Source organism: Muscardinus avellanarius (genome assembly GCF_963383645.1).
Source record: "Muscardinus avellanarius genome assembly, chromosome: 15".
NCBI lineage: Eukaryota > Metazoa > Chordata > Mammalia > Rodentia > Gliridae > Muscardinus > Muscardinus avellanarius.
Window position 1 is genome coordinate 88,839,428 of NC_137801.1, and position 24,184 is coordinate 88,863,611.

The 24,184-nt window shown below is 54.0% G+C and overlaps 1 protein-coding gene across 1 annotated transcript; it reads left to right on the top strand.

The window, feature by feature from the left end:
- Positions 1-1,209: 1,209 nt before the first annotated feature.
- Positions 1,210-23,684, top strand: NCAPH (non-SMC condensin I complex subunit H; the record flags this gene model as incomplete). The annotated part of the gene is made up of 17 exons (XM_080711818.1): positions 1,210-1,448; positions 1,791-1,881; positions 2,432-2,524; positions 2,803-2,941; positions 3,879-4,003; positions 6,355-6,544; positions 7,852-7,943; positions 8,573-8,778; positions 12,991-13,139; positions 13,530-13,636; positions 14,958-15,080; positions 18,231-18,341; positions 19,229-19,408; positions 20,538-20,654; positions 22,236-22,324; positions 22,620-22,695; positions 23,625-23,684. The coding sequence occupies exons 1-17, from the start codon at positions 1,213-1,215 to the stop codon at positions 23,682-23,684; spliced, it is 2,184 nt and encodes a 727-aa protein (XP_080567944.1). The 5' UTR covers positions 1,210-1,212.
- Positions 23,685-24,184: the final 500 nt, after the last annotated feature.

The following is a 24,184-nucleotide window of genomic DNA, read 5'->3' on the forward strand; positions in this document are numbered from 1 at the left end:
GTCTTGACTCTAACCGTGCCTTCCTAGTGCATCCTGATTCTTAAGATTTCTTTTTAATGGCAAGGATTGGTTGGAACCTCATGTGTATTTGTATTGGACACGTGTTTTGGATGTTAACGTTTTTTAAGACTGAGCCAAGCTGGGCAGTGTGTGCACACCTGTAATCCCAGTACTTGGGAGGATCGCGGGGTCATAGCCAGCCTCAGTAGTAGTGAGAACCTCGGCAAGTTAGCGATACTCTGTTCCCAGATAAATAGTAGAATAGGACGAGGGGGAGGCTCAGAGGTAGAATGCCCGTGGGCTCGGTCTCCAGTGCCCCTCTCACCTATAAGGCAGCGGGGCCGGGGTTGGAGGTTAGAGGTAGAGCACCCCTGTAGAGCACCCCTGGGTTTAGCCCCAGCGCCACCAAAGAAAAGAGACTGAACCAGCTGTGTTGTAAGTGCCCATTCTGGGTTTATCTAAATGTCCCTCGGTAGGGCATCGTTCAGCTTCTTCCTCGAGCCCTGTATTTCTTGCAAACTGGACGTTAAGGTGTTGGTTAAATTCGGGCTAAACATCTCCGGTGGACACGTTTCCTATATAATGCCGCGACCTTCATGTTGAACCCCACGAGGAGGTGAACAGCTTCAGGCTGGCTGGTTTGTAGTGAGGCCATATTTGGCTGCTTCACTAGCAGTGACTGCTAGATCTTTTACTGAGAAAAACGTTTTTCTTTGCAGTTAGCAAGTGATCTGTGGGTGGTTCTTGGAACACTCTAATCACTTCCCAAATCTAGGGAGTTCATTCTGTCTCCCACCAAGACCTCAAGGGCCGGATTAGAGCCAGCCTGGGTGACTCAGTTTATGCCTCTCCCTTGCTCAGCGCCCTGGCTCCCTTGTCTGGTGTCCTGTTGGGCAGCAACTTTGTCTTCTCGTGTGTTGGGGGTGCTAGAGGACAAACGCACGGCCTGGGACATGCTGGGCAGGTGCTCTGCACCGCCCACCCTCTTACTCGCTGGGTGGTGCTTGCACTCAGTAGCTGCAGAGAGGACACTTGTCCTGTCGCCCTCCACCAGAAACCCAAACGTTGGCGGTCCTAGCATCGCCCTTCGAGTTGGAGATCTGGGCGGGGATGGCCGGGGGCTTCCAGCTGAGAGGGCCAGGCCTCCGTAGGGCCAGAGCGTGTTCTGTGGAAGGTTCCCTGAGTAAATGCTTGTCCCCACCGCCAGCCACGATGACCAAGTCTTCAGAGAACGGCGGACACCCCTGCGGCGCCTCATCACCCGCAGAACGCGCGTTTGCGATGCCACTGCCCAGGAAGGCCCCGCTCAGTACTCCTGGCACCCCGGTCCTGGAGGACTTCCCTCAGAATGACGACGAGAAGGAGCGGCTGCAGCGGAGGCGGTCCCGGGTCCTCAACCTGCAGCTCAGCACAGACTCGCCTCGCCTGCTGGCCTCCCCCTCCGGCAGGTGAGCTGGGCGGGGCTGGTCCTCGGGCTGCTTGGCGGTGGGCTGTGGCTCGGGGATTCTGGGTGTTGGGTTTTGAAGAGGCACGGTACGTGCACGTTGTTAGAGCTTGAGCTGAGGCGGTGGCTGGCCGGTGCACTCGCAGGTACTGAGGCCGTGGCTGGCCGGTGCACTCGCAGGTGTAGGTAGTGTGCTCGTGAAGAGGGGCGGGCCTTCGCTGGCACTCCACTCTGCCCCGGTGAGGAGACACCGATGTAGGCCTCGATACACGTGTTAAAAAAGGCCAGGCACGGCATGGTGCTGTGGTGTGGGTCTGTCAGGCTTTTGTCTTTCCTCCCCATTTAGGCATATTGATGTTTCGGCTTCAGCCCCTAAGTTCACGAACACACAGATCACAGAGCATTACTCCACCTGTATCAAGCTGTCCACTGAAAACGTGAGCATCTGCCGGCTCGGGAGGGATGGTGGTGCGCGGGCTAGCACGCTCGTTCTGTGGAGAACGCAGGGCAGCCGCCGAGTCAGTGCTGGTCACTGTTGCCTCTGACCTCTGGTCCTCCTCCCGGCAGTCTCTAGGGCTGCAGCGTGGCCCAGGGCTAACGCTGTGGCCCTGGAGCTAATCGTGGGTGTGGGGGGCCAGCCTGAGTGGAGCCCTTTCTGCTTCCTCTCACCTATGTGCCTGGGGCGGCCAGCCGCTCAGCTGTGGCCCCTCTAGGTGAGGTGAGGCTCGTGCCTGCCTGCCCGGTACAGCGGTTCCCAGCCTGCCTGCGCCCCTTTCTGTGCAGTGCCGGGCGGGCCTGTGCAGTGAGTGCCCCTCCAGGCCTGGGGGGAGGGCCACCTGTGGGTTTGACTCTCACCCCTCCTTGTGGGAATGGAGATCGGGGTGAGATGGAGTCGCCCTGTATAAAAACTGAGTTTCCTCTGTTTAGAGTGGCATCATGTACATGAGCCTAGCTAAAATAAACCTTTCTGCAACTTCCTGTTTTCAGAAAATTACTACCAAGAATGCTTTTGGCTTGCACTTGATTGACTTCATGTCAGAGATCCTTAAACAGAAGGACACCGAGCCAACCAACTTCAAAGTAAGAAGATGCGCGCTTTCTCTTACATCTGAATTCATGATGGTTTCTCCACGGCTGAGCGTAACACAGTCGCACCCTGCAAGAGCACCAGCGCCTTCCCAGCCAGACGTGCTGCGTTACCTTCCTTTCCCACTTGACGAAATACAGAGAAAACGTGTTGTGTTTCTTCCCCATCAGTATTGGGGGCTTGCTTTCGCGTTTTCCTTGGGGCAAGTAAATATTTTTTGCAGGAACTTTTCTCTGCACCTTTATGAATGCAGCTCTGCTCACTTGACTAGGTGGCTGCGGGTACCCTGGATGCCAGCACCAAGATCTATGCTGTGCGTGTAGATGCCGTCCACGCTGATGTGTACAAAGTCCTGGGGGGACTTGGCAAAGACGCACCGTCTCCAGAAGATACGGAGGGCCATGCTGCAGGTGCGAGGACTGGGACCTGGGTCCACGGGCTTCTTACAGGGTGTGCCAGGAAGGAAGTCACAGGAAATAAGTTATCTCATTTTACTGAAGATAAAGCCCTTGTTACCGGGAACAGGGTCTAACTAAGTTGTGGAGGGTCTTGTTAAGTAGCTGAGGCTGGCCACAGATCTTTGATCCTCCAGTCTCAGCCTCCCAAGTACCGGGATTACAAGTGTGTGCCACAACACCTAGCTAAATTTTAGGTCCTATTAAGCAAGTTGAGTCAACATTACCAGTGAGGGAGCCTCTGGCTGGGGGAGGGGGCCTTTGGAGGTTGACTTGTGTTAGACGCCAAATACTTAGTCTGGTAATTCAGTTTATCTGTCAGCCAGACATGCCCATTGTTTTGAGGGAATTTCATGTTTAAATTATGAGTGCTCAGGCCGGGCATGGTGGCGCACGCTTGTAATCCCTGCACTTGGGAGGCAGAGACAGGAGGATCGCGCAGGTTCAAAGCCAGCCGCGCTGGTTTAAGAGACCCTGTCTCAAAAATATAAAATAGGTCTGGGAGTGTAGCCCGGAGGTAGAAGGGCTTCCAGAAACCCCAGTACCACCAAAAAAAAAAAAACCAAAAACATTATGAGTGCTAAAGCTGGGCGTGGTGACGCACGCTTGTAATCCCCACACTTGAGACTGAGACAGGAGGATTGAGCAGGTTTGAAGCTAGCCTTAGCTACTTAGTGAGGCTCTCAGCAACTTAGTGAGACCCTGTTTCCAAATAAAGTATAAAATAGGTCTGGGAGTATAGCCTGGAGGTAGAAAGCCCCTGGGTTCCACCCCCAGTACCACCAAGAAAAAAAAATTATGAGTGTTCTTCAGGGTTTTGAGGAACTGAATAAGCTGAGTGGCGTGCCTCAGAGCAGTCTTTGCAGGACATGATCTTACTCCTCTTCTTTAGATGGAAGTGGTACTGAAGCAGGAACTAGCAAAAAAGCTCCGAGGCCGAAGAAGAAGCAGTCGCACAAGACCATCGAGCAGAACGTAAACAACCTCAACGTGTCCGAGGCGGAGCGCAAGTGTGAGGTGGGAAGCCACAGGAGTGTGTGCCCGCACTGCTTCAGAGCCTTGGCTGGCCCGCCCGCCGTGCGGCGCCTCTGTGGTCTCAGTACTTGGGAGGCTGAGACAGGAGGATCTGGGTCCGCAAGTAACAGGATGCTTGGAAATATAGCAGGGCCCTGCTTCCAACAGGAAATAAAAGGCTAGGGTGTGGAGGTGGACGGCCCTGGGCCAGCCCCTAGCACCACACACACACACGCGCGCGCACAGGAAGCTCGGGCTGAGATTTGGCACGGCTCAGCCGCCTTTGGTTTGTGCTTGTTTAGTCTTTAAGGGAGTAAAATATATAGCTGTTTCTCTTCATCATCATTCCCTAGCTTTATAATGAAGACTGAAGGTGGTGAGCCCCTTCGTATTTCAGGATAGTTGAGTAGAAAGAAATTGCCAACACAGAGAAATTGGATTGATTAAAAAAATTTAATTCTAAGCCGGGCGTGGTAGCGCACGCTTGTAATCCCCGCGCTTGGGAGGCTGAGACAGGAGGATCGCGCAGGTTCGAAGCCAGCCTCAGCTAGTTTAAGAGACCCTGTTTCCAAATAAAATATAAAAAAATAGGTCTGGGAGTGTAGCCCAGAGGTAGAAGGCCCCTGGGTTCCATTCCTAGTACCACCCCCCAAAAAAAAAAAATTTAGCCGGGCGTAGTGGCGCACGCTTGTCATCCCCGCGCTTGGGAGGCAGAGACAGGAGGATCGCGCAGGTTCGAAGCCAGCCGCGCGCGCTGGCTTAGGAGACCCTGTTTCCAAATATAAAATGTAAAAAGAGGTCTGGGAGTGTAGCCCGGAGGTAGAAGGGTTTCCAGGAACCCCAGTACCACCAAAAATAAAATAAAATAAAATAAAATAAAATGGTAAGCTCTTAAAAAAAAATGAACTAAAAAAAAAATTAATTCTAAATTGGCCATGATGGTACATACCTGTAATCCCAGTACTTGGGAGGCTGAGACAGGAGGATCCCAAGTTCCAGGCCAGCCTCAGCAAGTAGTGAGACTCTCACCAACCTAGTGAGACCTTGTTTCCAAATAACTGATAGAATTGGGCTGGAGGTGTAGGTCAGAGGTAGTCTCCTGTGTTTAGTCCTGAGTACCACACGCACAGGCTCAGTGGTGCGCCACGAGAGCGGGTGTGCAGAGTGCCACCCACTGGGGAGTTGGGGTAGAAGGGAGGCGCCCCACGCCTCTGCCCTCACATTGCCGTGGGCTTGCCATTTTCACAGTGAGTGGGAGGAGGGCGAGCGCGCGGGCCGGAGGTGGTCTGGAGTGGCAGGTTGAGCGGAGCAGTGGTGGCCGCGAGGGAAGCAAGGGCAGGAAGTTTGTGCTAAGTGGAGGGCTGGCGGCCTGCTTCGTTGGTGGCAGCGGGCTGCGAGAGGAGGCGCTGCTGAGAGCTGCTGCCAGTGGCCGGGACCTCTGGAGAGTATGCCGGCAGCGGGAAGCCTTGCGGAAAGAGCGGGCGACTGCCAGGCTCTCACCCGGGAGAACCAGCTGCGGGGCGGAGGGGCGGTCAGAGCCAGATGGAGTGCAGTCTGGGCAGCGTGGGGTCTTCTGTGGGTCGGCCGCACAGCCGGTCGGGGTACACGGCCCGTGGTGTGGCAGCACAGGGCAGCGGTGAGGTCGGGTGTGCAGGGCCGGGAGTGGGGCCCGGCTTCACTCTGAGTGGTAGCTCAGAGGTAGAATGCCCCTGTGTTCAATCCCCAGCATTAAAATAAATAAATAAATAAATTCTGTCCAAAGAGACAACTTTGTGACTTAGCCCCACCATGCAGGGTTTTTTTTTTTTTTTTTTAATATGTGTGTGGTGCTGGGGATAGAACCCAGAGGCACTCTACCTCCAAGCTACACCCTGAACACTATTTTTTATTTTTATTTATTTGAAAACAGGGTCTTTCTAAATTGCTGAGCTTTTGATTCTCCTGTCTCAGCCTCCCTTGTACTGGGATTCCAGGTGTCCACCACCACACCTGGCTACACAGGTTTTTTTGAGCTGCTGCGCTGGGCATTTTGGAGACAGCCCTTAGAAATGGACTTGTGGGCTGCTCCTTGAGGGAGGGGCCTGTGTGTCCAGGGCCCCGGAAGACAGGTGGCACTGCACAGGCGCGCAGCCACACACTGGCCTCTTGAGTGGGGTGCCTTTAAGCACCTGGCCACACACTGCCTTTCTTTCCCGTTGGGATTCTACCTGATCAGTTGGCCCCTTCCCACGCTCAGTCAGCTGCGGACATTTCCATCCCATGCACCCCTGCAGGGGAGCAGGACCCCGCACATGGGAGCTTGCCTTTCCTCTGGCTGTGTCCCTAATTCTCGGGTGTCTCCGGTCCTGCTTCAGGTGGACCCCATGTTTCAGAAGACCGCAGCCTCATTCGATGAGTGCAGCACGGCGGGGGTGTTCCTCTCCACCCTTCGCTGCAGCGACTACAGGAGCGAGCTGCTCTTCCCTGCCGACGTCCAGGCCCTCTCCACAGGAGAGCCTCTCGCGCTGCCGGACCTGGGCTTGGTAGAGATGACAGACTTGAAAGGTAGTACAAAGTGCGCCATCGCCAGGGCTCTTGAGCCGTGGCTACAATAGCCCATTGTTTTATGAAGCTTTTTTTTTATCCAGTACTGGGGATTGAACCCAGGGGCATTCTATCTGCAAGCTACAAACCCAGCCCTATACTTTAATTTTTGTTTTGAAATAAGGTCTCACTGAGTGGTGGAGGAACTCACTAAGTAGCCGAGGCTGGCTGCAACCTGCCATCCTCCTGTTTTCAGCCTCCCAAGTACTGGGATCGCAGGTGTGTGCCGCCATGTCCAGCTTGTATCTTTCATTTTTTATTTTTATTTTTTGGTGGTACTGGAGATGGAACCCAGGGGCCTTCTACCTCCAGGCTATACTCTCAGACCTATTTTTTATTTTATTTGGAAACAGGGTCTCTTAAGCCAGCTGAGGCTGGCTTCGAACCTGCGCGATCCTCCTGCCTCAGCCTCCCAAGCGCAGGGATTACGAGCGTGCCCCACCACGCCCGGCTCTATTTTTCATTTTGAAATTGGGTTTCACTGAGTTGCTGAGGCTGGCCGGTGTCGAACTGTGATTCCCCGTCTTAGTGTCGAGTACTGGGAGCACAGGCGTGTTCCAGCGCCCTGGCTGTTCTGTGCTGAGTGAGGTTGGTCCTCCCCGTGGCCAGGGCCGTGCAGCTGGTACAGCACCTGTTCTCATTCTTTCTGTTCTTGCCTACATTTTGCTTAATAAATTTTTTTTGTTCTAATCTATTTTCCACATTTATGCTCCCAGCTGGGGCTCTGATCCCCTGAGGTCAGTCATGTGTGGCTAGCTTAGTTTGGGATTAAAAATAAGTACCAGGATACGATGCTTACATGCTTAGCGCGCTTTTTCGTCTGTTTGGGTGGGTTACTAGGTATTGACCAGGGCATTGCACCTTCAAGCTTTGCTCCCAGCCCTTATCTTGTCATTATTCTGAAACAGTCTCGCTAGGTTGCGGAGGCTGGCCTCACACCTGCGCTCCTTCTGTCCCAGCCATCCAGGTGCTGGGATCACAGGTGTGCTGCACCATGCTCGGCTCTTGATGTGCTTTTAGGAGGGAGTGTTGTAGTTTTCCATCTATGGCCTAGGGCACCGAGTTCACTTTGGAACCAGTGCCTGTGCTCTGGGTTTCTCTTGCGGTCCCTTCTCTGCGGTGTGGCCTGGCCCGATGTGCCCGTTTCTGCTCACTGCCAGGACGCAGCCTGGCGGAGAGCAGCGAGGAGGTTTGGCCCCCCGCTGTGCCGTCATCCTGAGGGCCTGGGCCGGGCCACCCTCACCTCTGCGGCCTTGCCGCCTCTCCAGCTCCCTTGCAGCAGTGTGTGGAGGACCGCCCGCTCTGCCCTGCCCTGGCTGGCTTCCAGTTCACGCAGTGGGACAGTGAGACACATAATGAGGTACGGCGGCTTTGGGCTTGGAAGGGCGCCAGGCACCTCTGGGCGCGCGGTCTCGGCTGGGTGGCCTGAAATTTGTTCTGGCCCGTGGGAACCAAAACCACTCATCATTCCCGCTCGGCCAGGGGTATAGAAAACACTTCCCTCGGCACTTCCTTGGGGATAAAAATGCGGAACCAGCAGGCCTGTTCGTTCTACAGCCGAGCGTGTGCCGAAGCAGCCTTGTGACCCAGAGCAGGGTAGCCCCGCCGTGCCCAAGCCAGCACTTCTGTCGCTGGGCACTGGGCTGCTGCCGGGCTGGGGCAGCCCCGCTCGCTGGGGTTGAGTGCCTTGGCACAGGTCCCTGGGGAGCACTTGTATGTAAAGCTCACTCTGTATTTTTAGCACAGCCCCCTTTAGCCTACTTACTACACTTCCAAAATAAATGGTCTCCATGGAAAACCTCTCCAAACGGGCAGTTAATGGTGCGGATCCCGATTCGTTTCACACAATGCCTGACAGCAGTGCGGCCTCATCCCAAGCCGCTGCGGCTTCCTCTGCTGGCTTGGGAGGGAAGGGCGTGATGCGGGGCTGGGGAGGCTGAGGGAGGTGCTCCTCCCGGGTGGAGCTGACCATCCTCTCTTATTGCCCAGTCTGTGTCAGCTCTGGTGGACAAGTTTAAGAAGAACGAGCAGGTGTTTGACATCAACGCTGAGTTGGAGGAGAGCGATGGCGGGGACTTCCTGGATGGGCCCCTGGAGGACAACTTCAGTGCCAGCGACCAGCCTGACTGCAGCGCCGCTGGGGATCCCGGCGAGCTCCGGAGCTGGGAGGAGGCCTGCCAGGTGCAGGGCAGGCAGTAAGCTCCTGGGCCACGCTTCCTCACAGCGGGCGGGTGGGCAGGTGCCTGTCCTCGTGTGTGTCCAGCCCGTGGGTTGTAAAGCCGACTCGTGCAGTCAGGAAAGCTCAGCACTGCCTCGGGCTAGCAAAGCTCCCCAGCACAGGCGCCACTGCGCCCTGCACGGCAGGGCGCTTCCGCCTGCCCATGGCTCGATCGCTGCTGGTGACAGGCAGGGGCAGCGTAGGTGCTGCTTCCAGAGGAAAGCCTCGCCTGCCTGAGGGACAAAGAAGCCGAGAGGAGGCTGTGCAGGCCGGGGAGTGAGCGCCACCGCACAGCTGCAACCCAGGGAGGCCAGGGGCAGGGGTCTCAGCAGTTTCAGGTTTTGATTACCCGAGCGAGTGGCATAAAACACTGAGCTAGCCAGGCGTGGTGGGCGTGGTGGCACACGCTTGTAATCTCAGTACTTGGGAAGCTGAGATGGGAGGGTTGTGAGTTCAAGGACAGCCTCAGCCACATAGCAAGACTTTGAGAAACCTAGTAACTAGACCCTGTTTCAATACAATAAAAAGGATGCTGGGCGTAACAGAGGTAGAATGCCCTGAGTTCAAGCCCCAGCAAGAAAACCAGACAGCAGCCTAAACACTGAGGCCTGGTTCCCTTTGCTATATGTATGTGCTTAATGGATAAGAATTGTTTTTGTTCTTGGGCTACTGAAGATTGAATCCAGGGCATACTATGTGTGAGCTACACCCCGACCCTTTTTTTTTTTTTTGCAGGTCTGGGGTTGGAACTTTGGGGCATCTGACCTCCGAGCTATACCCCCTGCCCTATTTTATTCTTTATTCTGAAACAGGGTCTCACTAAGTTGCGGAGTGCTTCACTAAATAGCTGAGGCTGTCTGCGAACTGCGATCCTCCAGTCTCAGCCTCCCAAATACTGGGATTACAAGCGTGCGCCACCACACCCGGCTCCCCCACCCTATTTTTAATTCTTTATCCTAAACAGGGTCTCACTAAGTTGCAGAGGGCCTCACTGAGTAGCTGAGGCTGGCTGAAAGCCTGCCATCCTCCTGTCTCAGCCTCCCAAGGACTGGGCTAACACGGGTGTGCCACTGCGCCTGGCATAAGAATTGTAATCGTGAGTGTGACTGGGAGGCGGGTCTTACAGCCCTTGCTCAAGTGTCTAGGGCCACCAGGGGTCTCGTGTGGATCTGGGTAGATTGGTTCCATGAGATCTGTGACTGCAGCTCTGTGAGCTTGGGGCTGGGACTGCCAAGCTGATGTAGTTTGGATAAAGCCTTAGGCGCTGTTCAGTTTAGTTCCCACTCAGCAAACCCCCTTCAGGAGTGTCTAAGACGGAGATTCTCGCTTGTGCTCCATTGTCTGTCCACGTGGCAAGAGGTTAAACCGCTCACGTCTCTTAGAATCCAAGCAGGGATCTTGGGCACTCCGGGTGAAAGTGCCTACCGGGCCGGCAGCCCCGCTGGGACATGGCGGCTTAGCTCGCCGTGGTTCTTCCAAGAGGCGGCAGCATGGCGGGGCGCTCTGGGCGGCGTCTCCTGGGTGGAGAGGAGCTGCCCGTCCACAGTGAGTGCTCAGCAGCTGCTTCTGCTGCGGACGTGTCTTGTGCTGGTGCCATAGCGCGTCTTTCTGTCCTTGCTGTGCGCCCAGCCTTGGGCTCTGTCCCACCCTGGGTCAGGGCAGGAAGCCGCGGCTTGCTCTGGAGTTTTGTTTACCCTGAAGTCTCCTTCCTCTGCACGAGACTGGCTGTTCCCAGATCAGTCGTGTTTGGACTGGACCAGCCCTGGGCCAGCCAGGGACTGTGGCCAGTGTCCTTGCCCTGCTGGGTCTTGTTTTTATCTTATCCATAAAATGAAGGTTTGGGCTTAGGTGACATTAGAATAACTCCTACGTATTTAGCAACTTGTGCCTGGCACGTGTTATTTTACATTATTTGTATAATGTATAAAACACGATCACCCAACCCTTGCTCAGCCTTTGACCCAGGCCCTGTCATTCTCGTGTGATGTATGAGGGAGCAGCCCCAGAGCTGAGCCGGTGGGCAGGCTGTCCTGGCTGCACACAGTGGGTGCTGCACACAGTGGGTGCTGCGCAGCTGGGAGATCGGTGCTGGGTGGACGGCATGGCCAGCAACACAGCAGTGGTGCTGAGCACTGGTGCCGCCCCGGCCGCCCCTGAGGGTACCTCTGCAGGGGCTGCGCCACCTAGCGGACCCTCCCTTGAGGGCTGTGTGCCGAGCGGGTGCTACAGAGCCAGCTGGGCAGCACCCTTTAGCTTGCTTATGTAGGCACAGCAGGACTCAGCCAAGCCAGGGCAGGAGGGCCTGTGATAGTGGGCAGGGAATAGAGAAGGCGCCCTGGAGGGCTGGAGACGCTAGGAGGGGCAGACTTGAGGACAGGTGGGCTGGACGGGTCAGCCTTTGAGTGGCATAGTGGGCGCAGACGCCTGCTGCACAGCGTGTGTGAAGGCTTTGTTGGTGCCTGGAGTTGAAGAAGCCCGAGGGGCGCGCCTGTCGATGCCCAGCTGCCGTGACTCCGGGCGCGCATGCGCATGCTGGGTGGGGCGCTCCTGAAGCCCTCTCCCTTCCTTGAGGTTCAAAGAGTAGCAGGTTTGCTGCTTCACAGCACAGGAGAGGAGAGACATTGGGTTTTGTGACAGCACAAGTCTTAGAAACTTTTTTTTTCTTTAGTGGATTGTGTGTGGGGGGGGGGGGTACTGGGGATGGTACCTAGGACATTCTACCTTTGAGCTACGTCCCTAGCCCTATTTTTTTATTCTTTATTTTGAAACAGGGTCTCATTGAGTCGCAGAGGGCCTCACTAAGTAACTGAGGCTGGCCACTAACCGCGATCCTCCTGTCTCAGCCTCCCAAGTGCTGGGATGACAAGCGTGCGCCACCGTGCCCGGCGTTTTTAGTGTATTTTAATTTCTGTGTGTGTTTTACTGGGGATTGAACCCAGTAACATTCTAACTCCGAGCTACACCCCCAGACTGATTTTATTTCTTATTTGGAAAGAGTCTCACTAGGTTGATGAGTCTCACTCCTTGCTGAGGCTGTCCTTGAACTTAGAGTCCTCCTGTCTCAGCCTCCCAGTTACTAGGATTACAAGTGTGCACCACCATGCCCGGCTTCCCATTTTAGTTTTATACTGAAACAGTCTCACTAGGTTGATGAGAATCTCACTTGCTGAGGTTGTCCTCAAAACCTATAATCCTGTCTCAGCCTCCCAAGTACTGGGATTACAAGCATGTGCCAATACACCAGTGTCTGTTTTAATTTCTTTCTTCTCTTTTCCTTCTTTTCTTTTTTCTTCCTTCCTTTCTTTCTTTCTTTCTTTTTTTTTTTTTTTGTGGAACTGGGAGTGGAACCCAGGGGCTTTTCTACCTCCAGGCTATACTCCCAGACCTATTTTATATTTTATTTGGAAACAGGGTCTCACTAAGTTGCTGAGAGCCTCACTAAGTAGCTGAGGCTGGCTTTGAACCTTTGCGATCCTCCTGTCTCAGCCTCCCAAGCGCGGGGCTTACAAGTGTGCGTCACCACACCCGGCTGGTGTCTGTTTTAATTTCTAAAATTAAGATTTTATGACTACACAGTCAGATTCCTTTTGTGTGTGTGTGTGATGGCGATGGCGATGTCACAGATAAGTTCCATAGATAGAAAGCCCTTTTTAGACTTTTTCATCTTGCTCTGTTGGGCTTGTTCTAAAGGGGCTCAGCACAGGCATAGAGCCCAGGTCTCCTGGCCCCTGTGCCCAGGGCAGTCCAGCGGCACCGACCCTAGCAGAGGCAGCGCCGTCCGCGCTGCTGCTTCTGAAGAGACTGGAGCCCAGCCCAGGCTGCCCTCACGGCAGCTGAGAAGGCTGGGCGACCTAACAGACTGTGAGGGCCCAAAACTTTGGGGGAGTAAGTGGAATAGCAGTCATCGTCTGAGTCCCCGAGCAGTGTCTGCTGGCGCCCTCCCAGTGGGCGGCTGGCAAAGGTAGGGCAGAACTCGCGCAGCTGAGGCCGTGGGGGGAGCCCAGGCCAGGGTTTAGGGAGCGCTGTCCCGTACTGGCGGTGCGGTTTTCTAGAGAAACAGTCTTAGAAACGCTGCTCTTTGTGGAGGAATGGGTCAGCAGCGTCGCCAACAGCAAGCTTCCTTTGCGTGCAAACACAGGGTTGTGTTATGTGTAAGACACAGGTGAAGCGTGGCTTCCTGCGATTACAGGGAAGAAGTGATCTCCCTCGGGGACGGAGACATCCGGACCATGTGCCCTCTTCTTTCCATGAAACCTGGCGAATATTCCTATTTTAGTCCCCGGACCATGAAGATGTGGGCCGGCCCAGATCACTGGCGCTTTAGGCCGCGCCACAAACGTACGTACTCGTAGATGGAACTTAGCACGGGGCGCAGCCTGTCAGTAGCTGGCCGAGGCCGAGGGCTGGGCTCAGCACTGACAGGCTTGCCAGCACCGCACAAAGTGGCTTCAAACTGCCGGTGTGGGTGGCCTGGCTGGGAGGCTGCCCTGGGTTACTGTGCCAGGCGGCCTCCGAGGCTCTGCCAGCCTATGTGTTTGGCCTTCTGGCTTTGAAAGGAAAGACGTGGCGTACACTTTTGATGTGATTCTTTGAAGGGTAGGGCGGGAACGAGGTGTGGTCTGGCCGTCTTGTCAGCCGCAGATGTGGTCAGAGAACCTTGAGAGGCGGGTGGGGAGGCCACCGGGGCGAGTGGTGGTGACTTCCTCCTCCCCTGGCTTGTTTTTGCAGAAGACACTGTCTCCCAGTCGGAGAACAGGAAGAAGAGTGCCAAGAAAGATTTCCAAATCGACTTTGATGAAGATACTGATTTTGATGTATATTTTCGAAACACAAAGGTCTGTGCAGGGTTTATTAGCATTTGTGCTTTCTTAACTTTTTTTTTCTTTTTGTACTGGAGGTTGAATTCCTGTTCTACCACTAAGCTACATCCTCAGGCCTTGTTATTTTTTAGTTTGAACACAGGGAAACAGGGTCTTGCTAAGTTTCTGAGGCTAGCCTCAAACTCACTGCCCTCCTGTCTGTCTCAGCCTCCTAAGGACTGGGATTACAGATGTGTGCCACCTGTCCGGCTCTGCACTCTTGTTTTATTCTTTGCACTCCTTTCCTTTTCAGGTGTGATTTTGAAAAAATTGTTGTCACTGTAGCTGTTAGAGAAATGGATGGTTTCGTTCTCTCTTGTTCCCTAAAGAACTGTTGAGAAATAGTCCCAGACTCAGTGGTAGGAAGAAATAAGGTCAGCGGGCATGGTGGCGCATGCCTGTAACCTCAGCACTTGGGAGACTGGGGCGGGAGGGTGCAGGTTTGAGGACAGCCTCAGCAATTTACTGAGACCTCGTTTCAAAATAAAAAGGACTGGGCATGCAACTTGGAGGTGGAATACCTCAGGGTTCAACCTTCAGTACCTGAGAGAGAGAGAGAGAGAGAGAGAGAGAGAGAGAGAGAGAGAGAGAGAGAGAGAGAGTGTGTGTGTGTGTGTGTGTGTCTCAGGTTAGCAGGCAGGTGGTACACACCTGTAATCCCAATATCTGGGAGGTTGATACAGGAGGATTGTAGGTTCAAGGCCTGCCTCTGCAACTTAGCAAGGCTTTCAGCCACTTAGACCCTGCCTCCAAATAAGAAATATAAGTGTCTGGAGGTATAGCTGGGAGACAGAATGCCCCTGGGTTCAATACCACAAAAGAAAAAAGAATTTAGTTTAGAGCAAGGAGGATATTGATATCTAGCAAACTCACTGTAGGGTCTCTAATGGTAGTCTGATGCTATGCTAACCCTTCCTAAGATCCATTTGACCAAGATTAATAAAAATGCCTACCCGGGCATGGTGGCGCCTGCCTGTAATCTCAGCACATGGGAGGCTGAGGCAAGAGAACTTTGTGAGGCCAGCCTCAGCAACTTATTGGGGCCCTATTTTAAAATAAAAGATAAGAAGGGTTGGGTGTGATGGCCCACACTTGTAATCCCAGTACTTAGGAGGCTAAGACAGGAGGATCCCTGGTTCGCGGCTAGCTTCAGCTACTTAGTGAGACCCTGTTCCAAAATAATGAATAAAAAATAGGCCTGGGGGTGTAGCTTGGAGGTAGAATGTCCCTGGATTTAATCCCTAGTGCTACATACACAAGAAAAGAACCCTAACGAGTGCTGTTTATTTAACAATAGGCTGCTACAACGCTGAGCAAATCTACTCTGGAGAACCAGCACTGGAGAGCTACCACCCTGCCTCCAGACTTCCACTATGATGTCGATGCCCTCGTCCAGCTTCATCTCAAACCAGGCCTCGGGGTAAGGCCAGTCCCAGGCTGCCCTGGAGCCTGAAGGCGGCACACGTGGCACCTGGGCACTAGCAGCAGGACTGTTGGGCAGCACCTAGGTGGGGGAGGCACGAGGAGGGATATGTTAGCTGGGGGATTGTGGGGCGAAGAGAGGGGCAAGGCAGGGCCAGAGGGGCACGTGCAGGGTGGATGCACCCCAAAGTCTCGGGGCTCGAGACTCCTGGCTCTAAGCACAGGAGAAGCCTCGGGCGATTTCAGCAAATTTTAGTTGCTTCTTGATTCTCACACTTTTTCGTTGAGTTGTGGATTCACCAGCAGGTGCCTTAGACAGTCCACATGGCCGCTCAGACCTTGGTTTAGAAACAAGGCCGTCATGCCACCCGGGCCGCTCCGCAGGAAGCTCCCGGTGCTGTGCAGCCGCCCAGCTCCCGGGGAGACGTCTGAGGAGCACTCGGGCCGCCTGTGGCCCCGCACCAAGTCCACTGCGCCCTTCGCCTGTGACTCCTGTGGTTGGCACGCCTGCGCTTCTGCTGGCCTGCTCTGGGGTCACTCACACAAACTGTCTGTCATCCCCTCGTCTCTGTTTCTTGATAGATATGTCCCCGATACACTGATATCTCATTCCAGTTTTATAAGTCAACCACAAAGCCGGGCGTGGTGGCGCACACTTGTAATTCCAGCATTCGGGAGGCTGAGACCAGAGGATCACGGTTCAAGGACAGCCTCAGCTACTTAGGCCCTCTGCAACTCAGTGAGACCCGGTTTCAAGAATAAAGAATAAAAAATAGGGCAGGGGGTGTAGCTCAGAGGTCAAATGCCCCTGGGTTCCATCCCCAAACCCGCAAAAAAAAAACAACAACCACAAAGCTGGGCATGGTGACACAGGCCTATAATTCCAGTGCTTAGGCCACTGAGACAGGAGGATTGCAGCCTGCCTCGGCAACTCTGTCTCAAAATAAAAGCTAGCAAGGGCTAAGGGTGAAGCTTGGAGGTAGAGTGCCCCTGGGTTCCGTCCCCAGTACCACAGAATAGCAGACACCAGAGCGACCAGCTGTCTTTCTTGCTGATCGCTCACTTAATAGATGCTCTTGTAACCCAGGCGGAGCCGCAGAGTCCAAGCGGTGGTGGACGGTGGCTGTGTTGACCCTGGCTAGGGCCCAGCCGCAGCTTGCTGTGCTCAGAGCATGGGCGGGGCCTGTGGACCAAGCCAGCCAGGCTGGAGCGGGCGGGTGGCTGCGCACGCCCCTAGTAACACGGCCACGTGGTAATGGCGTATTCAGAGGGAAGGTGTAGAAGGTCATTGCGGTCCAGGGCCTTGTTTGTTGGTCTCAGTTTTCTCCGTAATTGTTCCTGATGGAGGAAAGAACTTGTGCTCCTGCTTATCCTCAGGAGTCAACAGCGCTGTGTGTTGCAGAGCTGCCAGGCAGCTGAGCCGCAGGGCTCTCAGAGTCCAGCAGGACTGTACGGGAAAAGCACACACTGGAGTCCAGCGAGGCCGGCCAGCCTGTGCCCGCAGCCAGCCTGTGCCCGCAGGAGTGCTAAGAATGCGGAGGGACTTAGAAGGCTTCTCGTGCAGGGCGCAGTAGAAGGCAGCAGGCCATTCCTCTGTGTCTGTCTTCTCTCTGTCACTGGGGAGTGAATGCAGGGCATTCAGCCCCTGAGCTACACTCCTACCCCTTTTTGTTTTGTTTTGAAACAGCTAAGTTGCCGAGATCTCACTACATTGCTGAAATTCCCCTTGAACCTGTGGTCTTCCTGTCTCAATGTCCCAATTACAGGGTGGGAGGGGATTTCTTAACTCAGGAAGTGTTTACTTTTTTTTTTTTTTTTTTGGTGGTACTGGGGTTCCTGGAAGCCCTTCTACCTCCGGGCTACACTCCCAGACCTATTTTTGCATTTTTTATTTGGAAACAGGGTCTCCTAAGCCAGCGCGCGGGGCTAGCTTCGAACCTGCGCGATCCTCCTGTCTCTGCCTCCCAAGCGCGGGGATTACAAGCGTGCGCCACCACGCCCGGCTAGGAAGTGTTTACTTTTAATGTTATTTTTGGGCTTAGATTACAAGAACATGGTAAATTTTGAAGGGTGTTTTGAAGTATAGACTCGTATTAAAATATTCAATGTGCGCTTGTACACTGAACATACCTCTAACAATTTTCTAACATCAGGGTTACATATCCCAGGTAAAAACCACAGGTAAAGAACTAGCAAAGGCTGGGAAGGATATGGTCAACGGGTATTCTCAAAAGAGGAGACACAGCTGGGCATGGTGGCACATGCCTGTAACACCAGTACTTGGAAGGCTAAGACAGGATCAAGGGCTCCTGGCCAGCCTCAGTAACAGTGAGACCTCAGCATCTCAGCAAAGCCCTGTTTCAAAGTAAAGAATAGGGCGGGGGATAGCCTGGAGGTGGAATGCTCCTAGGTTCAACCTCTATTATTTAAAAAAAGGGCATAGTTCTGTGAGGTTCTGGAAGACTGAGCCAGGAGCCGTGGGCATAAGTAGGGGAGAGAGCTGGACGCTTCTCCCTGATCCGTGTAGGGAGCAGTGGCTGGCCTCCAGGAGCAAGCCACGTTGCCTGTAAGCTAAGGGAGTGGATTTCTGTCAGAATTGTTTGAGCGCAGCAAGTTCACTTCTCGGAAGGTTGCCGGCCGGGGTTTCCAGCTTTGTTCTGTAGGGTCGCAGGCTGGGGTTGAGCCTGGAGCAGTCTACCCGAGCCGCACCCTCTACCTTGCGTTGGCTTGCTGTGAATGGTCTTGCTTGGTTGCTGGGAGACTGCTTGCTGAGGCTGTCCTCTAACCTGCAATCCTGATCCTCCCATCTCAGCCTCAAGTACTGTGATCACAGTCGTGCACCACCATGTCTGGCTTCAGCTTTGATATTACTGTAGAGCACTTTTCAAATTAAACTGTGCAAGAGACATAATTGCAAATGAGAAATGGAGCTGTTCCGGCTGACTGGGGAGGAGGGGAGCTCTGAGCTCTGCTCCCCGCCTGGCTTGCGCAGCTGGTCGTGGGTTGGCCAGGGTGGTGTGTCAGGGCCCGTCCAACCTAACACTGCAGAATTCCAGGAGATGGATGGAACCAGCTTTGTGTCCCAAACCTAGTTCATTAGCTGCTTTTCAACAGACTGTGTTTTGATTTGTTCTCGCTTTTATTTTAGCTCCTTAAGATGGCCCAGGGTCAGAAGGTGGAGACTGAGCATTACGAGGAAATCGGAGACTATGATTACAACAACCCTAATGACACCTCCGACTTTTGCCCTGGACTGCAGGTGGGCCTGGGCCCTTGCTCCCGAGTTCTCAGCAAGGCTGCCTTCTTCCCTCCGCCCCCCTCAGTACGGGTGCTGGAGAGCCAGCACAGGGTGTGCCGCCAGGCCCTCGCGTGGAGCCACACTGTCCCTCTCCTGTGCTGTTGGGGATGCAGGTCATGTCCCCAGTATTGCAGAAATGGTTTTTGTAAAATGAAACCCTAGCCGGGCGTGGTGGGCACGCTTGTGATCACAGCACTGGGAGGCTGAGAGAGGATCACAGGTTCGAGGCCAGCCTCAGCAACTTAGCCCTCTGCAACTCAGTTAGGCCCTGCTTCAAAATAAAAAATAGTGCTGGGGTGTAGCCTGGAGGTAGAATGCCCCTGGGTTCCATTTCCAGCACTGTAGACGTGTGTGCGCGCGCGTGCGCGCACACACACACACAATATGAAATCCTAAGTTTAAAAGCCAAAGGGGCCGGGCGTGGTGGCACACACTTGTAATCCCCACACTTGGGAGGCAGAGACAGGAGGATCGCGCAGGTTCGAAGCCAGCTGTGCTGGCTTAAGAGACCCTGTTTCCAAATAAAATATAAAAAGATAGGTCTGGGAGTGTAGCCTGGAGGTAGAAGGGCTTCCAGGAACCCCAGTACCAATAAATAAATAAATAAATAAATAAATAAATAAATAAATGCCAAAGGGGACACCGTGGCTGCCACGATGATCAAATTCCTTTCACTTCTGATTTGGAGGCCTTAGGGGGGATAACAAAACGCCCTAGTCGGGTCTGTCCTGGTATGACTCAGCCAAGTCTGGGCCTCCCCCTCTTGCTCTGCCCACGTGGACGCTGTTTGGAGGTGTGTTTTAACCCCCGACAGCTACCCCCAAACCTGAAGAGCTTTCCTCACACAGGCTGCAGACAGCGATTATGAAGAGTCGGGCGACTTGTTTGTGGGACCAACTGGGACATTTGACCTCACATCTCTTCCTTGTCACACGCCTAAGACAGCACAGAACGGCGACGCTTCTGAGGGCCAGGGAGCAGACATCACGACCTACGGGGAGTCGGAGCTGGTGGCCGAGCCTCAGAAGGTGAGGAGCGGCGGGCCGTGGCTTAATGTTATTTTTGTTGCTATTTTCAACTTTAACCCTGTTCTCAAAATGGTTTAGGCTTAAATAGGGTTGTAGAAGTGAGTTGATGCTAATTAGATTTGTGTAGAACTGAAATCTTTTTCCAAAGATATTTTTTTTTCCTTTTGGTACTGAGCTACACCCCCAGCCTGGTTTTGGTTTTTAATTAATTAATTAATTTATTTATTTATTTTATTTGGTGGTGGTACTGAGGTTGGAACCCAGGGGCTTTTCTACCTCCGGGTTATACTCCCAGACCTATTTTATACTTTATTTGGAAACGGTCTCACTAAGTTGCTGAGAGCCTCACTAAGCAGCTGAGGCTGGCCTCGAACCTGTGTGATCCTCCTGTCTCAGCCTCTTAAGTACTGAGATTACAAACGTGGGCCACCACACCTGGTTCCAATTTTATATTTTGAAACAGTCTCACTAAGTTGCAGAGGGCCTCACTAAGTTTCTGAGACGAGCCGTGAACCTGCGATCCTCCTGTGTCAGCCTCAAGTACTTGGATTACAAGCCTATACCATCACACTCGGTCTGTTTTTTATTTTTATTTATTTATTTATTTATTTTATTTATTTTTGCAGTACTAGGAATGGAACCTAGGGGCATTCTATCTCTGAGCTATGCCCCCAGCCCTATTTTTTAAATTATTTTTTGAAATAGGGTCTCACTGATTTGCAAAGGGCCTACGTAGTTGAGGCTGGCCGTGAACCCGGATCCTCCTGTCTCAGCCTCCCAAGTGCTGGGATTATAAGTGCCATCACATTCGGCTGCCTGTTTTTTTATTTTGAAACAGGATTTTGCTAAGTTGCTGAGACTGGCCTTGAGCCTTCAGTCCTCCTGTCCCAGCCTCCCAAGTACTGGGATTCCAGGTGTGTGCCGCCCTGCCGGCAGGTTCCTTCTTTATTCAAACATCAGACTTGTTTTTCCAGGGCTTTGCTGGTAAAGCGTGTTTTCTTGTTTTTGTTTGGAGACAGGGTCTTACTATGTCACCCGGCTGGCCTTGAGCTTGTGGTCCTCCTGCCGCAGCCTCGTTGTAAACGTGTTTTCTTCTGCTTAGTTTTACATTGTCGTATGTCTACTGTAGGTAAATAAGATCGAAATCCACTATGCCAAGACTGCCAAAAGGATGGACATGAAAAGGCTGAAGCAGAGCATGTGGAGTTTGCTGACGGAGTTCTCCAGAAAGGAAGCAGGCGCAGAGGTGCGGGGGGGGGGGGCGGCTCCCAGACGCTACACGTTCAGAGCACAGGAGGCGCCGGGGCGCGGATGGCCAGGTCACCGCCGGCCTGCGGGTGATCACGCCTGCAGGCCAGACGTCTCCCTGCCACTTGCTTCGAGGACTTAGGAAAACCTGGAGTACTTAGTCACTGCTGGTGGTTGAGGTGGAAAAACGCCCTCTCGGGAAAGCTGAAGTTTTTGTTATTTTTGCTGCTTTGTTTTTTATTTTTGGTGCTGAAGGTTGAACCCAGAGGCATTCTACCTCTGAGCTGCACCCCCAGCCCTCATTTTTATTCTTTATTTGGAAACAGGGTCTCTGAGTTGCAAAGGACCTCACTAAGTAATCACGTGCTGGGATTACAATTGTGCGCCATCATGCCTGGCTTATTTTGTTATTTTAAAATAGGGTCAGCTGGGTGTGGTGGCGCACACTGGTAATCCTAGTACTTGGGAGGCTGGGACAGGAGATCGATCGTGGTTCTTGGCCATCCTCAGCTACTTAGTGAAGTCCTTTGCAACTTAGACCATCCTCAGTACCACAAGAAGTCCTTTGCAACTGGGTCCCATCCTCAGTACCACAAGAAATAAAACAGGGCCAGACTAACTTGCTGAGGCTGGCCTCAACCCTGCAGTCCTCCCAAGTACTGGGATTGTAAGTGTGCGCCACCACTCCTGGCTTGAGCTAACACTTCTGCTTAGGGGATGCCTTCACGCTGAGCGAGCAGTAGAAACGTGAGTATTCTGCCTGTCTCTCTCTCCTTGGACTGTTAGTTTCAGGTTCGAGACCAGCCTCAGCAAGTTAGTGAGGCTGTTTTAAAATAGAGAGAAAACTGTTTTAAGGGGCTGGGAATCCGGGCATAGTAGCACATTTGTGAGACCCTTCTCAACATAAAAATTAAAAGGATTGGGAAGCTGGGCGTGCTGGCACATGCTTGTAATCCCTGTACTTGGGAAACTAAGACAGGAGGATCGCAGGCTTGCAGCCAGTTAGGCCCTCTGAAACTTAGTAAGACCTTGTTTCAAAATAAAGAATAAAAAATAGGGCTGGGGGTGTATCTCAGAGGTAGAATACCCCTGGGTTCCATCCCCGGTACCACAGTAAAAAAGGGGGAGGGTTGAGCCGGGCGTGGTGGCACACACTTGTCATCTCAGCACTCGGGAGGCTGAGACCAGAGGACCGCGGTTCACGGACAGCCTCAGCTACTTAGTGAGGCCCTCCCCAACTCAGTGAGACCCTGTTTCAAAATAAAGAATAAAAGGGCAGGGGGTGTAGCTCAGAGGTCGAATGCTCCTGGGTTCCATCTCCAAACCTGCAACAAAAGGGGGGAGGTGCTGAGAGTATGGCTTAGAGGCAGGACCCCCCCCCCCCCCCCCGGGTTCAAACCCCCGTACCAAAATAAAGAAACAAAATTGGAAAATTAAAATAAAAACGGTTGGGTACATAATGTAGCTCAGTAGTAGAATGTTTGTCTAGCATGTGCAAGTTAGATTTGATCCCCACTACTTAAAAAAAAAAGTGAACCGCCCTTACCCACCTGACCTTTGCACACGGTTTTTCTGTTAGGCAGACCACAGTGATGCTGGAAAAGAAGGGGTCGCCACCAAAGTGGCTGAGAAGATGCTCAGCGGCCTCTCGAAGGACCTGCAGAAAAGGTGTGTGCTGGCGGCCGCGGGCAGCAGGGGGCGCTGTCTCCCAGGGGCCGCGGGGAGTGCTTGGTGGCTGCTTGCGGGAAGCCTCAGGGCCTGCTTCCCGTGACCAGGTGGCTGGAGTGGAGTAGGAGGTGTGTTGCTTCTACATAGGAACCTGGAACGCCCTGCCACTCGATGCAGCCCAAGCATTTGTTCTCGTTAGTGTAGATAGACCTTGCTTCTACTGCTCACGCTTGATGCAAGAGCCTTTGTTCTTGGGGTTGCGGGGCCTTCTAAATACTCGCCCCTCTCTTTCCAGCCTGCCCCCTGTCATGGCCCAGAACCTCTCTATACCTCTGGCTTTCGCCTGTCTCCTGCATTTAGCCAATGAAAAGGTAGGTAATTGGGGTCAACACGGGCACGCCTTGCCCCCCTCCTGCGGCTTAGGGCCTCCCGCCAGGTCCTCGGGCGTGAGAGATCTTGAATGCAGTGACTCGCACAGTGCCGCACACTTTAGCCTTCACCCAGGCTCTTGACGTACCTGAGCAGCCGCTGGCGTTGACTAGCCGTGGGAATACCAAAGACTGTAGACAGTGGAATGGCGCTGGGTCCCGGCTCCGCAGCCGGGGAACAGGAGGTGCTTTTACTTTGGGGGAGCTGGAGCCCCCAGTGCCAGAGCCAAGGCCCTTAGGCGGGGATGGGGGGTGGGGGCTGGAATGGGTGAGCGTGGGGGCGGGACGGGGGCACCATGAACAGGGAACAAAGCCCAGGAGTCAGAAGGGCAGGCTCCTCAGCTAGGCGGCTGGGGGGTTACTAAAGGAGCAGAGAGCCCCCACCTCCGGAGCCTGGTGATCTCAGCAAGGGCCGCACAGCAAGCCCAGGCCCTGGTGCTTGTAGCAGGGGACAGTGTGCGGGGCCGCTGCAGGACACGTGTGCAGGCCTGGCGCCGGGCAGGAGGCGGGAGGGCGCAGCTGTCAGGATGTGACTGTGGGGTGGGCTTGCGCCCCGGAGGTGCCGGAGGGGATGTGTGTGGACGTGTCAGGACACATGTGCCGTGGCTCCTGCTGGCCTCGCCCGCCCCCAGCCCCCACAGGGCGGTGGCCAGCTCAGGCCCCATGGAGGGCCACTGTGGCCGGAACCAGAGCCGGGGAGACTGCTTTGTTCATGCAGCTGGCAAGGGCTGGGAGCCAGCCTTGGCATCAAACCCTACTGTTCTTTACAGGGTACTCGGTCGTGGCGCCCTCATTCCTGGTGGCCACTCGCTGGCCACCTCGCTTATCTTCTGGCTCTTCTCAGTCACCATGTCTGTCTCGATTTCCCTTAGAATCTGAAGCTGGAAGGAACCGACGATCTTTCCGACGTCCTGGTGAGGCAAGGAGAGTGAGCCCGGGCGGAGGGCGGCAGAGGCCCGCCTCCTCGTGGCCCGCTGTGTGCCGGCCTCCCCGTCCCCAGCGCAGCCTGCGAGCCGGCACCGGGCTCCGCGGGGCGGAGAGCCAGCCCCATCTTTGCGTCTGTGTGTAGTTTTAGTCTCCCACACTGATCTGTTATTTCCACACTTTACTCAGAAGAAGAAAGTGTTTCACCATGGACTTGATGTTCTTAGAGAGCTGCCTGATCCATGTGCCTCGGGGATGTCACTGCGCCTGTGCCTGTGTATATAGTGTAAAGATAAACCACTCTGGCAAGCGTCTGCCGGGTGTTTGGCATCAGCATTAGAGCCGGCTCGTCTCTGGGGGCGTGGTGTGTCCGTGGCCAGCGCGCCACGTGTGGGAGGCGGATGCTTACGGTGAGACCACGGGCCTCAGGAGAGAGCGCACGAGGTCCAGGTTTCTGGATCAGGTCTGCCTTAAAGATCTGTGAGGTGGCACGCGCCTGTCATCCCAG